This window comes from Phalaenopsis equestris, unplaced genomic scaffold (assembly GCF_001263595.1).
Source record: "Phalaenopsis equestris unplaced genomic scaffold, ASM126359v1 Scaffold000276, whole genome shotgun sequence".
Classification (NCBI taxonomy): Eukaryota; Viridiplantae; Streptophyta; class Magnoliopsida; order Asparagales; family Orchidaceae; genus Phalaenopsis; species Phalaenopsis equestris.
Window position 1 is genome coordinate 1,341,078 of NW_018164718.1, and position 12,910 is coordinate 1,353,987.

At 34.2% G+C, this 12,910-nt stretch overlaps 1 protein-coding gene across 1 annotated transcript; it reads left to right on the plus strand.

Annotated features, from left to right (window-relative positions):
• Positions 1-661: 661 nt before the first annotated feature.
• LOC110024853 (CBS domain-containing protein CBSX6) lies at positions 662-6,184 on the plus strand. Its single transcript, XM_020725028.1, has 2 exons — positions 662-1,429; positions 5,220-6,184. The coding sequence occupies exons 1-2, from the start codon at positions 1,101-1,103 to the stop codon at positions 6,106-6,108; spliced, it is 1,218 nt and encodes a 405-aa protein (XP_020580687.1). The 5' UTR covers positions 662-1,100; the 3' UTR covers positions 6,109-6,184.
• Positions 6,185-12,910: the final 6,726 nt, after the last annotated feature.

Here is a 12,910-nt window from a genome sequence, read left to right on the forward strand (position 1 = left end):
TTATCTGAACTTGATTAAATTAAAATTGAAGCAATTTTGATATCATTGGGTTTGTTTCGTCGAGATGGTCAATTTGACTATAAACTTATTAAAATCGGATTTCTGAATTATCTTGTATTTGAATTTTGAATTTTTCTTACTAAAAATGCTTTAAGATTATTGTCAGATGATAGAAATTTGTTAATGGTATGTCGCCCATGATTTTTTTTTCTCTTTCCAAAGTTGTCTGCTAAATAATCTAGTTATATTTTGTATTTCTATCTGTGCATGTATTGAAAAATTTTACTGAGCTAAGGCTTAAGATGATAAGATGTCTCAACCATTGAGAATTTTCTAACACGCAGCGAGTGTAAGTGTCAAGCCCATCTTCATCCCATTGTAACCTAGGAGGAGTGCTCTCATGACAATGGCCAACGAATGCATTCTACTTCAAGAATAACAAAGGATAAAAGAACATGTTCCAAATAGAAGATGTTGCCAAAAATTTTGGAAAAATGATCCCTTTGTCAAAAATTTGAACAATTGAAACATTCATAGTTTTACATCTATAACAATGAATGTATTTTAATCTAAATCAATGATTGAGGCATATTTTCAATATATGTATGAAATATTTGTCCAAACAGCACTATTTCAAACACATGAAGACAAATTTCCCCAAAAAATAAAAAATAAAAAAATCAATTTTTTACCGGTAACGTTACCTGCAGCTCACCGCAACTACACTTCCACCACTATACGTCTATACGTGATCCAACGACTTTGGCCATCTATAAAACTGCAAGAACGTGGGCGAATCCCGTCTTCCATCCCCATCTGGCGACCGCCACTTGATCACGCCTCTCGTTCTACTCCCGGCGATTTCGGCAGAACCCTGAACCTTTGATGGGCATTTCCCCTCCGGTCTTCTTACATGGCAGCCGGCCTAGCCACCGTTAGCTCCGCCCCTCTTCTCTTCTTCCCTGATGTCATAATTGCACGTTCAAAGCCCGTTTGTAGCTTCCTACTCCTCCACCTGACTCTTCTTCACTCTCTTTTATAACCCTAGGCGATTTCCCAATCTAGGGACTTGCGATCGATTGAGTTCTGGGACTTGTAGGATGGCGGCGGTTTTCTTGCATCATGTGGTTGGAGATCTCACAGTGGGGAAGCCTGATATGAGGGAGTTCTGGGAAGGGGAGACGGTGGAAGCAGCGATTGGGGAGATTGGAGAGGGCTCGGAGAGAGCGGTCACAGTATGGCGAAGGAAAGGGGAGGAGGTTGTCGGGGAGAGTGAGAGGGCCGCGAGGTTCGTTGGGATTTTGAATTCATTGGACGTGGTGGCGTTTCTGGCTAGGGAAGGGGATCGGGAGAAGGCAATGGGGACACCAGTCAGGGAGGTCGTTAAACATAATCCATCGCTGCTTAAAGAGGTCGATCCTGCGGCTAGGTATGCAGCCAGTTACTTTCTTGTATCTCCTGGATTACGGATGTATTCTCTTTTCTTTTGTCTTATTTGAGAGCTGGGAGGTAATTTAATTTTTTGCTCGGTTGGTTCTTGGTTTTAAATGCAACAAGAATTTTACTACTTAGCGTTCTTTAATTTGTGAGCTGGAGGCAACCTGTTTGGGGAAAGTGTTTTTCACAATATCTATTCCATCAGCATCTCCACCTTTTTAGGTTATGCGTATGCATCTGCAGATATTGTATAGATTAGTGAACAGCGACGCTTTTGGTGTTATTAACTGCTTATTTGCCTTAAAGTATGCTTTGTTTTTTAAGAGAATACATCGGTGCTTTTTGGATGGATAATAGCCGGACCAGTCCAACATCAAGATACTTCATGTGTAGGTTGGTGAATAGCGATGCTTTATGTGTTATTGATTGCTTATTTGCCTTAAAGCGTGCCCTGTTTGACAAGAGAATACATGGGTGCTTTTGGGATGGGTAATAGTCTGATCAGTCCAACTTCATGACCCTTCCTGTTTAACTAGTCTTTTTTGTTGACATAATGTGATGGTAGTTTCCTGGCACTTCCGAAATAGGAATTGACCAGGTTGACAAGTTGTATACAAGTAATACAACCCATTGCATGTTTTTTAAAAATTTTATTTTTTTTTTGTTTTGCATGCATGTTGTTCTCATTTATTTTATTCAGTTCTTATAAACATGGTGATGAGGATCATTGTTATTAAAGGTGAGAGGTACTAAGGCAGGCCAAGCTGTGGCTATAGCCCTCCTGTACTACCTAGACGGGTGACATTATGAAGGCGTGCCTAGTAGAGCGCTCTGTCTTAAAGCACTGAGGAAAAAAGGCAAGTGCCTTTCGTTGATTTGAGAGATTTGCAAATGCTCTAAATGATGAGGATGAATAAATTTTATTGTTAACATCACTTGACATTAAAAGTATTATTAAGAGTTTGAGAAACACTTATTTGCCTTGGAAACAAGCTGATTAAGTGCAAGAGCTTCATGTTCTGTAGAGATCTTGATGTTGAAGATAATTAGTTTAATGAAACATAAGAAGAGATGGAGTGTTATTTTTCAATTCATAGAAGAGAAAGCATGATTGGTGATAAAATTGGAATAGATAGTAGTCAATATTAGACTAATCCTTGTCTATGCTAAAAATATTAATTGTTCAATGTAATTTTCTAAAATAATTTAGTTAGCAAAATTTTTAACTTGGAAGAGCTCACCAATCATCATCATTAGCCTTATTCAAACTATTTGTAGTTAGCAAAATTTGAAATATTATTGAGCTTGAAAATCATTATTTTTTTTTCCAAGATAAGAAAATTTGATGACTATCATTCCATGATATACAAAAATAAAAAAAAAATAAAAAAAATAAAAAATCATAATTGAATAAAAGTCTATGCAACAACTATTTCTTTTAGCGCCCAACTTTGCTCTAATAAGTCACTATGATGCACCTAATGTTTGGATTTTGTTGGCATTCATTATGAGTGTGGTTCCACCTTTGATAATGCTTATAATTATCAATATTAAATGCCTGAATTTTACTTCATTTATAAACTTATAGAAACATGTTCTCTCATAGGTCAAACTAAATCTTGTGTTATGTTGTAAAGGCTACATGTGATTTATAAATGACATGCAATTTTTTTTATTATTTGAGAAATGGTGAATCCCACTCAGTGGGATAAAACCTTGTTGTTGTTGTTGTTGATAGTAGTTTGAAAGATAATGTTGTTAATATTAATATAATTAGAGATAAAGTTATCTCTTTGAAGATGATTGTTGATACTAAGATTATTGATGTTATAAATGCTTATGTTCCCCAAATAAATTTAGATATATATTCAAAAGAAATTTTTGGAATGACTCAGTTAATTCAAATAATACTTCTTGAAGAATTAAATTTTATTGGAGATATAAATGAGCATGTTGGTGTAGTTGTAAAAGATTTTGAAACGTATTCATAGTGGTTATAATTTTAGAGTGTAATAAAAAGGTAGAATCATATTGAATTTTATTTTAGCTTATGAATTCGTTATTGTTGATACTTTATTTAAAAGAAAGATATGCATATTATCAGTTATAAGAATAGATAAAATAAAAATAAATTGATTATTCTCTTATGAAAAAATGAATCGTCTAAAGATTGTAAAGATTGTAAAGTCATTCCAAATAAAAATCTTAACACTTTACATTGATTTTTAATTTTGAATTTTAAGATGAAGAATTAAAAAATGATAAATATAATTAAATATTATCATAAAACTATATTAGGATACTAAAAAGGCAATTAAAATTATATTTACAAGTAAATTTCAAGATCATAAGATTTAGGATGTTCATAAAGAAGCTAATATTATGTGAGATAAAATAACTAGTATTATTAAGTGTAAAAAATGTGTTTGAATTAAAAAAAATATAAGATAACATGTAAGAAGTCAAAGAATAATTTGTGATGTTATGAAATTTATTTTTAGTGATTTTTATAATAGATTGATATTAAAGTGGATAATTTGCTTTTCCTATCTCTTTGTTTGACATCACAAATTTATTTGTGAAAGAGTTGGAGTAACTCCAATGGCAGACAAGATTAGAGAGAGTTGCCTTAGGTGGTTTGGTCGCATTAAACATCAATCATTTGATGATCCAGTTAGGAGAGTAGATGTTTTAGATTTGAATTAAGTTAAGAAAGGTAGAGGTAGACCTAAATAGGCTTGGGCATGTTGTATAAAACATGATCTTAATTTATTAGAGTTAAATGAAAATATGAAACTCAATAGGACACAATGGAGAAAAATGATTCATGCAGCCGGCCTACGTAGTAGGTTAAAGGCTTGTTATTGTTGTTTTAGCGTTCTTCCTTGTTTGTATTATTTTTTAATTATATCGAATTTCAAATTTTATCAACTTTTGGTGAGATCAAGTAATGCCACGAACCCTAACGTTCATTTGCTCGGTCCAACCTCTTTTGACCACCTAGTTTTGCCATCTCCCTCTTGCAAACTCTGGTTATTTGTTTGTAACTATTTGATTATTATGCCTCTACAGATTATTATTAACGTGTAGTGCAATAACCAGATGCTACTGGAAAAAATCAAATTGAGAAATCACAAGATAGAGAAAATGAAAAGATTGAAAAATAAATATCTTATCTGAAAAAGATTAATAAATATCAATTTAAAATACTTGAGTAAATAATAAATGTGCGTTAGCTTGAGGGGCGTAGATGAATTTATCCTATGATACAGGTAATTAGGCTTATTGAGGCTGCAGTGATTCATATTTCTTGAACAGCTTCAATCAGTTATCACCGTCATTGCCTATCATTGAAATCTTATTGTTACCTGAGATTCATTATTTTTTTAAATCCTCCTTGACAATCAATAGGTTTTGATTATTTTACATCTTCTTGTCAACAAATGATAACATATCCTTTAATTTTTTTCTTGATCGCATTACAAAATAGCTTTAGAATATTTTATGCTCATCCACATATTGTCTGCTTGGTCTCTAGTAGCTATAGATCTTTGCATGAATCCTATTGAGTGAAACATTAGCATTAATTATTTCATAGTCTTTTTGCTTCTTTAATTTTGTTCAAGAGAATCAATTATTTTTATACTTATTAAAGTTATTGTTTGAAGATGCGTTTTTCCCTTGTCTGCTCCTCTACAATCATAATCTATATTTATTTCATCTTCTCCCTTCTTTACGATGACATCACTTTATCAAAACTCTGAACCTCTTCACCTTTGAAGGTTGATTGATGCACTGGAGATGATGAAACAGGGTGTTCAGTGCCTCATTGTGCGCAAGAGTGTCGCATGGAAAGGCATCAGCAAGCGCTTTTCCATTCTCTACAACGGCAAATGGCTAAAAAATTCTGACTCTTCTCCCACAAATTTAACCACCAACTTCTGTGAAAACAGTGGCTCCCCTTCTTCATCCTCCAAAGAGATCCAATACTGCTGTCTATCCAGGGAAGATGTTGTCCGCTTCGTCATCGGCTGCCTCGGCGCCCTCGCTCCAATACCCCTGTCCTCAATATCTTCTCTGGGCGCCTTAAGTTATAACTACCACTTCATCGAGGCCTCCTCCCCCGCCCTTGAAATCCTCCACAATTTTCCTCAGAACCCGTGTGTTGCCGCCGTGGTGGAGACCTCGGTCGATGGTGCTTGGAAGATCATCGGCGAGATTTCGGCATACAAACTTTGGAAATGTGACTATGTCTCTGCTGCCTGGGCCATGTCGAACCTTTCGGCCGGTCAGTTCGTGATGGGCTCTGAGGATGAGGACCAGGACTCGCCTCCGGACTTCGTCCTCACCTCTCAGTTGGAGAACGGAATTGTGGAGTCTGTCAGGCACAAGAAATTCAGCAGCCGGAGCATGGGGTTCTTAAGCCAGCAGCCATTGGGTGGCTGGAGGTCAACGCGGAGCATGTATAGGGGCCGCAGCGCACCTCTCACCTGCCGGACGACAAGCTCTCTCGCAGCGGTCATGGCCCAGATGCTTTCGCACCGGGCAACACATGTTTGGGTGACAGAAGCCGAGCTGGAAGAAAACATACTTGTGGGCATTGTGAGCTACAATGATATTCTGCATGCAATTACGAAGAACCCTGCTAGTGTTTCTACAATCATGCCATGAAAACTTTTGATCTGTTCTTTATTGTTCGTCTGATGTAGCGAAGATTTAAAGCGAAGATTTAAAGTGATGTTTTGTTCATGTAAGAAAAATTCAGTAGCTGTTTAGAGCGAAGATTTAAAGTGATTTTTGTTCATGTAAGAAAAATTCAGTAGCTGTTTAGTTCAAGAAAATATTGCGTCCGGAGTCCGGACAACGGATGTGATACAGCGGATTTCCGAGCTCTAGCTCTGCCCCGCTGTATCACGTCCGTTGTCCGGACACAGCTCTGTGTCTGAACTCCGTACGCAATATTGTTTCATTTAGTTCTGGTTGCAGATTTATGAAAGCTGCTTGTAAGCATTGTTTTCATTTATTCTGGATCGTTGTGTGAGATTCAGAAGTTAAATTGGGTATATATGTTGGAACTTCTGTATTTATGTTGAATTGATTGCAATTGCTTTTTAGGATTTCTAAATAATTGTCTTAAATTATATTATAGAAAATAATTTGGATTTCTTTTACTGGAAATATTTAGTGACCCAAATTTTGAGTTGAATATGTTGTATGAGAGGTTGCAGATTCCGGAATTAGATCTGATTTCTTTCATTTTATTTCAATACATTTTGTGTCTCTATTTCAGTTTTTAAAATAAAATGTTATTTTTTATGTGATATGAAAATTTTGGGTGGTATAAATGTAAAAAGTAAAGTTTAGGTGTTGGATATGTAAATATACATAGGAATTGGGCGGTATGTAGGTAAATGCCTCCCTTACTATTTTTTTTGGCATTTAATAACGCTTCATGATTCGCCAGCTTTAGAATATCAAAGTAACTCTTGGCAAAAGGAAAGTTTAACAATTGTCTCGACAAGACAAATCTAACGAGCCCAAAACAACACTATTTTGAATCTGGTGAGCTTATAGTCGAATCAAGCATCTTGACATGACGAATCTAATGAGCCTAAGACCACTCAATTATGATATGATTATGATACTTTAATGTCCATCAAACGCCATCTGATTAAGGAAACATCTTTAGGCTGTCTTATCAGATGATTCATATTTGTTCATTAATTGCAATCAGAATTGTATAAATAGAGCCTCACCCCTCTCATGATAGGAATAGAGCTCGAAACCTGAACAAGACTAAAGCTTAGGGATGGAGCTGATCTCCAGCATCATTTTGACATTTAAAAACCAGAATTATTCCTTTTATTCATCATATAGTAAGCCATAATATTCTTTTTTTGGCATTTAATAACGCTTCATGATTCGCCAGCTCTAGTATATCAAAAGTAACTCTTGGCAAAAGGAAAGTCGTAGGCCAATTCGAAATTGAGCTTGACAAAAATTTAATGTCATAAAAAAATGAATGCATATATATATATATATATATACACATGAGAATATACATATATATATATATATATACATATTCATTGATATTTAATAAAACTAATGTCCATAACTACTATATATGTATAATTTTAGTAATTTAGGACATAAAATTTTTATATACTAGGTTAAGCATGCATATGGGTTCATTTCCTTGACATGGTGAGGCTTAATGCCTTGACACTGCATATCTTAGAGCCATGGCGTTGTACAACATAGTGTCGTGGCACCTTCATGGTTTAGCAATGTGTTAGCGTCTACTCTCACCATGTTAGATTAGGCTCCTCATGATATTCATCCTTCCATTCATATCATAGCAGGGCATGTGGGTAATTCAATAATGTATTTTGCATTAGGACATTTTTGTTATTGCATTCCTCTAACATTTTAGTATTTATGTCGGTCGGGGATTTTGGAGTCGGTTGTATTTTAATTTAATATATATAGAGCATAAATGAGCAAAAATATGTTGGGTCTCGTGGTTTACCGCAGTGTACCTCCTGAATGACCAGTTTACTGTTCTCATATTCTAAGAGTTATTACAAGTATATAGAGCATAAATGAGCAAAAGAACAGTAAAGCACGGTAAAGTGCAATAAAATGCAATAAATGTAAAAAATAAACTTGTGTACATGGCCTCTGTTACTGCTGCAAGAAGTGTCAGTACAGAAAATATAGTATAGCAACATGTAGGGAATTTAAATAATTTATAGGGAATCCAGTGTAAGGAAGACAAGACATGTCACTAGAAAATCACAAACAAATAAAACAAAACATGTCATAATAAAATACGGACGAGTAAAGCAAAAAACAATGTTACAAATAAATGATCGAGGCTGGGTATAAGAATTTATGTTCGAGGCGGGCTTAAAGCTGGGTTGTGGCCTTATAATCCAACCTTGGATAGAAGCCTCAAACCAAACAATCTAAGGAGGGCAATTTTTGGCCTTAATCAAAGTGATTAATAAGTTGACTTTTATAGGATAAAATCCAAAAATTCTTTAATTTTTCATGCATGTAGAATTTACTTGGCTGTCAAAAACAGTAGTGTCATGAGAAAAGTACATGTATTTTTTATGTTATGTTATATTTATATGAATATTTATATTTATATGAAAATTAGAAAATTAGAACTACCGGCAACCTAAGAAAGTCAGGGGCAACTTCTTACCAAGAGTTCGTGAATAATATCCTCGGTCTTATCCCCTCTCCGAAGATCTTTGAGATAGGAGATACTATTCTAACATCCTCACTCTTAGCACATATAAGCACTGTCATCATCACCCTTACCACCAAGTCCATCCAACTAATACCAGCATGACAATTTATATGTGGCATTCAAAATGTCCTCAATTTCCCACATGAGTTTAGATACTTTATTCAAGGCTAATACCCTTAGGCATTGAGTTTTACTGTAGGATATGTAGTGACGGGGTTTTCATTAATAATTTAAGTTGAAAGGGTCCCGAGTCATATCTTGGTGGATCCCTAAAGTTTTGAGGATGACATCTTCAACAAATTTATGTAAGCCCAAATGTCCTCCAAAATGTCCAAAGTCTTGTAAAAGTGTTATGTTTGAGATTGATATGGTAGTCACCCTTATGGTTAAGCTTAATTGCTTAAGAAAATTTTATTCTCTCTTCTCAATTGGGTTTGAGTTTGTAGTATTAATGATAACTTATGTTTAATTTTCTAATCCTCTTTATGTGATGTGAGATCAGGCCTAGCTTACTACCAAGCTCTTGGATCTTTTAAAGATAAATTTGTAATCTTAAAAAGTTCTATGAAATGTGTTTGATTCTTATCGAAAAATTGAATTATGCTTAACCATTGATTTTTGAGTTTCAAATCAGTGGATTGTTTTCTAACTTGTGCCCCTTCACACTTAGATCATCCAAACTTAAGTGTCTTCTGATCTTCAATAATTTGAATAATTACAATTGTGCCCTTTGGTAGAAATTGTGTGATTTGGTTTCTACCCTTTTACCAATGAATTTCAATCATATCAAAGGATTGATTAAATATCTTGTATGACCTAAATTTTAATTAGAGTAAAAAATTCAAAAACTACAATTTTACGCCTAGGGTTTTTTACCCCAAAACTCTTTTAGTTTAACTCAAATGACCATGAAACTTTGTTAGCTTGTTACTCATGGGTTAATTGAAACATCGGAGATAATTTTTTATTTTTATTTATTTTTTATAATTGTTTTGATCCAAAATTATGAATTTTCAATGTTGATAAATTTAATTAATCAAAACATGTTTTGTGCCCTTAGAAAAATTTTATTGTGTTCATATGAGTCAGAGGACCACATGAAATAATTTCATCAATTTTTGAACTATATTTTAATTCTTATAATTTTTAGTTAATTTTAATGGACAAATAAATAAAAAATATATTTTTAATTTGAAAATTAATTTTTTTATCTTTCATTAATCTCTCTGGCTTCAAAGAACATAGAGAAATTTATTTTTTATTTTTATGACTTTTATTTTATTTTTTATAATTATTTCAATAAAAACAATATCGAAAAATAAATTTAACCATTTAAAATATATTTTTACAATTTTAAAAATTTGTAAAAGCACTTCTAAGTTGTTTTCATTATCAAGGAGTAATTTGTGACATTTTGAGGTATATTTGTATTTTTTGTAATTTCTAATTATTTTTAACTAAGAAAATAGCCAAAAATGAACTTTTTATTTTGAATTTAATTTTATTTTTCTAGGTGTTTATGACCTCAAAGAACACGCCAAACTTGATTTTGTAATTTTCTGATTTTTATTTTATTTTATATAATTATTTTAATAAAAAATTACTATTTTTCTTAAAAAATACATTTTTATATTAAAAAATAAGTTTCTTACTTTGAAATTTTTATAGAAACATTATGGGGTTGTTTTCTTTAATCAGAGATATTTTTGTAATTTTTTGAGTTGCATTTATATATTTATTTTTTTATTGATTTCTAAATAGAAAAAAACTTAATAAGATATGTTTTTATTTTAAATCGCATGTTTATCTTTCCTTCTGTCCTCTAACCACAGTGAATGCAACATACTTGATTTTATTTTATTTTTTGTATTTTTTTAATTAAAATTAGTTGAAATTCCTAGAAAATTAGAGCTTTTCATGCTAAGAGTGTCTTCTGACCTTGAAAAAATCATAGATTATCGTTATGGTCATTAGGAATATGCCCTAAAAATTTCATATAATTACTACAATTATTTAATTAATTATAATTAAATTTGTCTTTGAGATTTTAAATTAATCTAAAATAAAATACTTAATAAATATTTTTAATTTTTGGTCCATTGATTTTTCCTCTTTTCACTGAGCACAAAGTATTTTTTTATGATTTTTCTACACAAAAATATAGATTTCTTAAGTTAAATAGCATTTTCTATATTTAGTTAATTCAGAAACCCCATATTTGTCTACTTATCCATGTCAGTGTTGACTGGATCATCGTATATGTTGAAAACCCACACGGTGTGCTCTCATTCATGGCACTTTACATGTCTACCGCTCACTCGGCTTCGTCTGGCCCAATCTCCGTCGTTCACTGAATACATGTGCTAATAGTGACATTCGTTAATTGTCCCTGATTGCTTATAACTTGTTGACTATTCGCGTTCTAACCCTAAGATCTAGCCCGATACTCAACAAAATTAAGTTTGGTTTATCTCTACACCTTCATCTAAGTGAGACAAACACATCTAAACTGCTAGATACACATGAAATATAAATTTCTTTTACAAAGGTTCAAACCAAGGCAAAATTAGAGATTTTTAAGCTATACATTTGTCTAAGAGGTGAGGCTTTGATTGGGTTGGTTGAGAAGCTTTGCCTTGGTTACACAAACGTCCTCCAAGTGTCAATTTACTCCATGGTTGGGTCTAGGTATGACTTTGGTCAGAGGGTTGCTTGAGTGTGGTATAGGGTTAGGTTAGAGAGCTCAGGAATGGGGACTTTTGATCAAGGAAGTGGTTTTCAGGTATTGTGATGCTTTTGGAATCATCAATTTAGAGTTTTGAGAAGTTTGGTGAAGTGGCAAAAAACCCGGGATTTGAGCTTGGAAATTAGGGTTCGTGGTCAGTTTGAGGGCTTGGAAATGGTGGGAATGAACTTTGTGTGATTGCTAGAAGGGTTTAGAAATAGTTGAGCAGAGTTTCTATTAGGATAGTGCACTTCTCGTTGTTTGGTTGTGGGGTGGTGGTGGATTTATCGGCACGACCATAGTGACCAAGTAGGAAAGCTAAGGTGTCCAACATGTTGCTAAGGTGGAGGGCTGACTAGGGCAAGAATCTAATTCTAGTGAACCACATTGGATGGGTAGAATTGTGAGTGTTGACCATGGTGGCACCTCAGAAGTTTGGGTTTTCCGGTGGCTAGGGTGGCCGATCAGGCCAAGGGAGGCTGCTACTTAGCTCGGGGAGTTCAGGTGTAGAGAGTGGTGAAGTTAATTGAGTGGTGTCATGTGTCCATGAGTGGATTGAAGTGTAATAGGTTTTGAGCCACTTTTGAGTTTGACTTGGGTTAGGTCCATGGAAAGGGCCTGGTTCATCTCCCCATGGTGGCTGCTGTGATTTTTTTGTCTTTGGGCTCAGGTCATGAAGTCTCATCCATGGGGCTAGGGTTTGAACATAGGTTATGAATGAGGTGAAGCACTTTCTTGGAGGCTTTAAAGTATGTCCTCCTTTCTTCCATTTAGGGGAGAATGGCATGTGTGGGGCTAAGGAGACTTGCATGTGGCTTGGTCATGGCTGAGAGGCTTGCATATTGCTTGACTATTTTCATGAGGAAGGGAAGTGGAAAATGGAGTACTATGTGAGGTGGTTCAAGAGGCCAAATTTAGTTTATTAAATTATTAAATTTAAGACTTAGGATTTTTTTTTAATCAAATGGATGAGAGGGGAATTTCATGTCATGTGGGCTCATTTAATTTTGAAGAAGGTTAAGAGTTGGGCTTGGAATTTGGGCTTTTGTATTTTGATATAAAGCGTGTAATTTTGTGTTTAGAATTTAGGCTTTTGAAATTGATATGGTGGGCTTGGTGGAGTTTAAATGGGGTTGAAGGTTTGTCATGATGCATTTCATAAAGCTGTTGACCTCACTTTTGGTTGAGGTCTAGAAACTTCTTTAGTAGCCTAGGTCTAGTCATAGGATTTTCCTATTGACTAGTCTTAGAAAACTAGAAAAGGTACCCTCACCATTAGAAATTCAAAACTCTTCTCTTTACTCAACTTGAAATTCCACATATTGACCTTAACCACTAGCAGTTAGTAGGTAAGATCATTATGGGGGAAGCTCAAGAAGAGTTCCTATAGGGCTACTTGGCCTTAGGATTGACCCTGGGTGTTGACTTGGAACTAGGGTACACCATATCTTCACAATACATTGGTCTATGACTCATTCAAAATG

Bases quoted from the DNA above. Each gene is read 5' to 3' on its own strand.
- LOC110024853 (XM_020725028.1), top strand. From the start codon at position 1,101: ATGGCGGCGGTTTTCTTGCATCATGTGGTTGGAGATCTCACAGTGGGG. The intron at 1,430-5,219 runs GTATGCAGCCAG...TCACCTTTGAAG, and splicing joins GAGGTCGATCCTGCGGCTAG to GTTGATTGATGCACTGGAGA.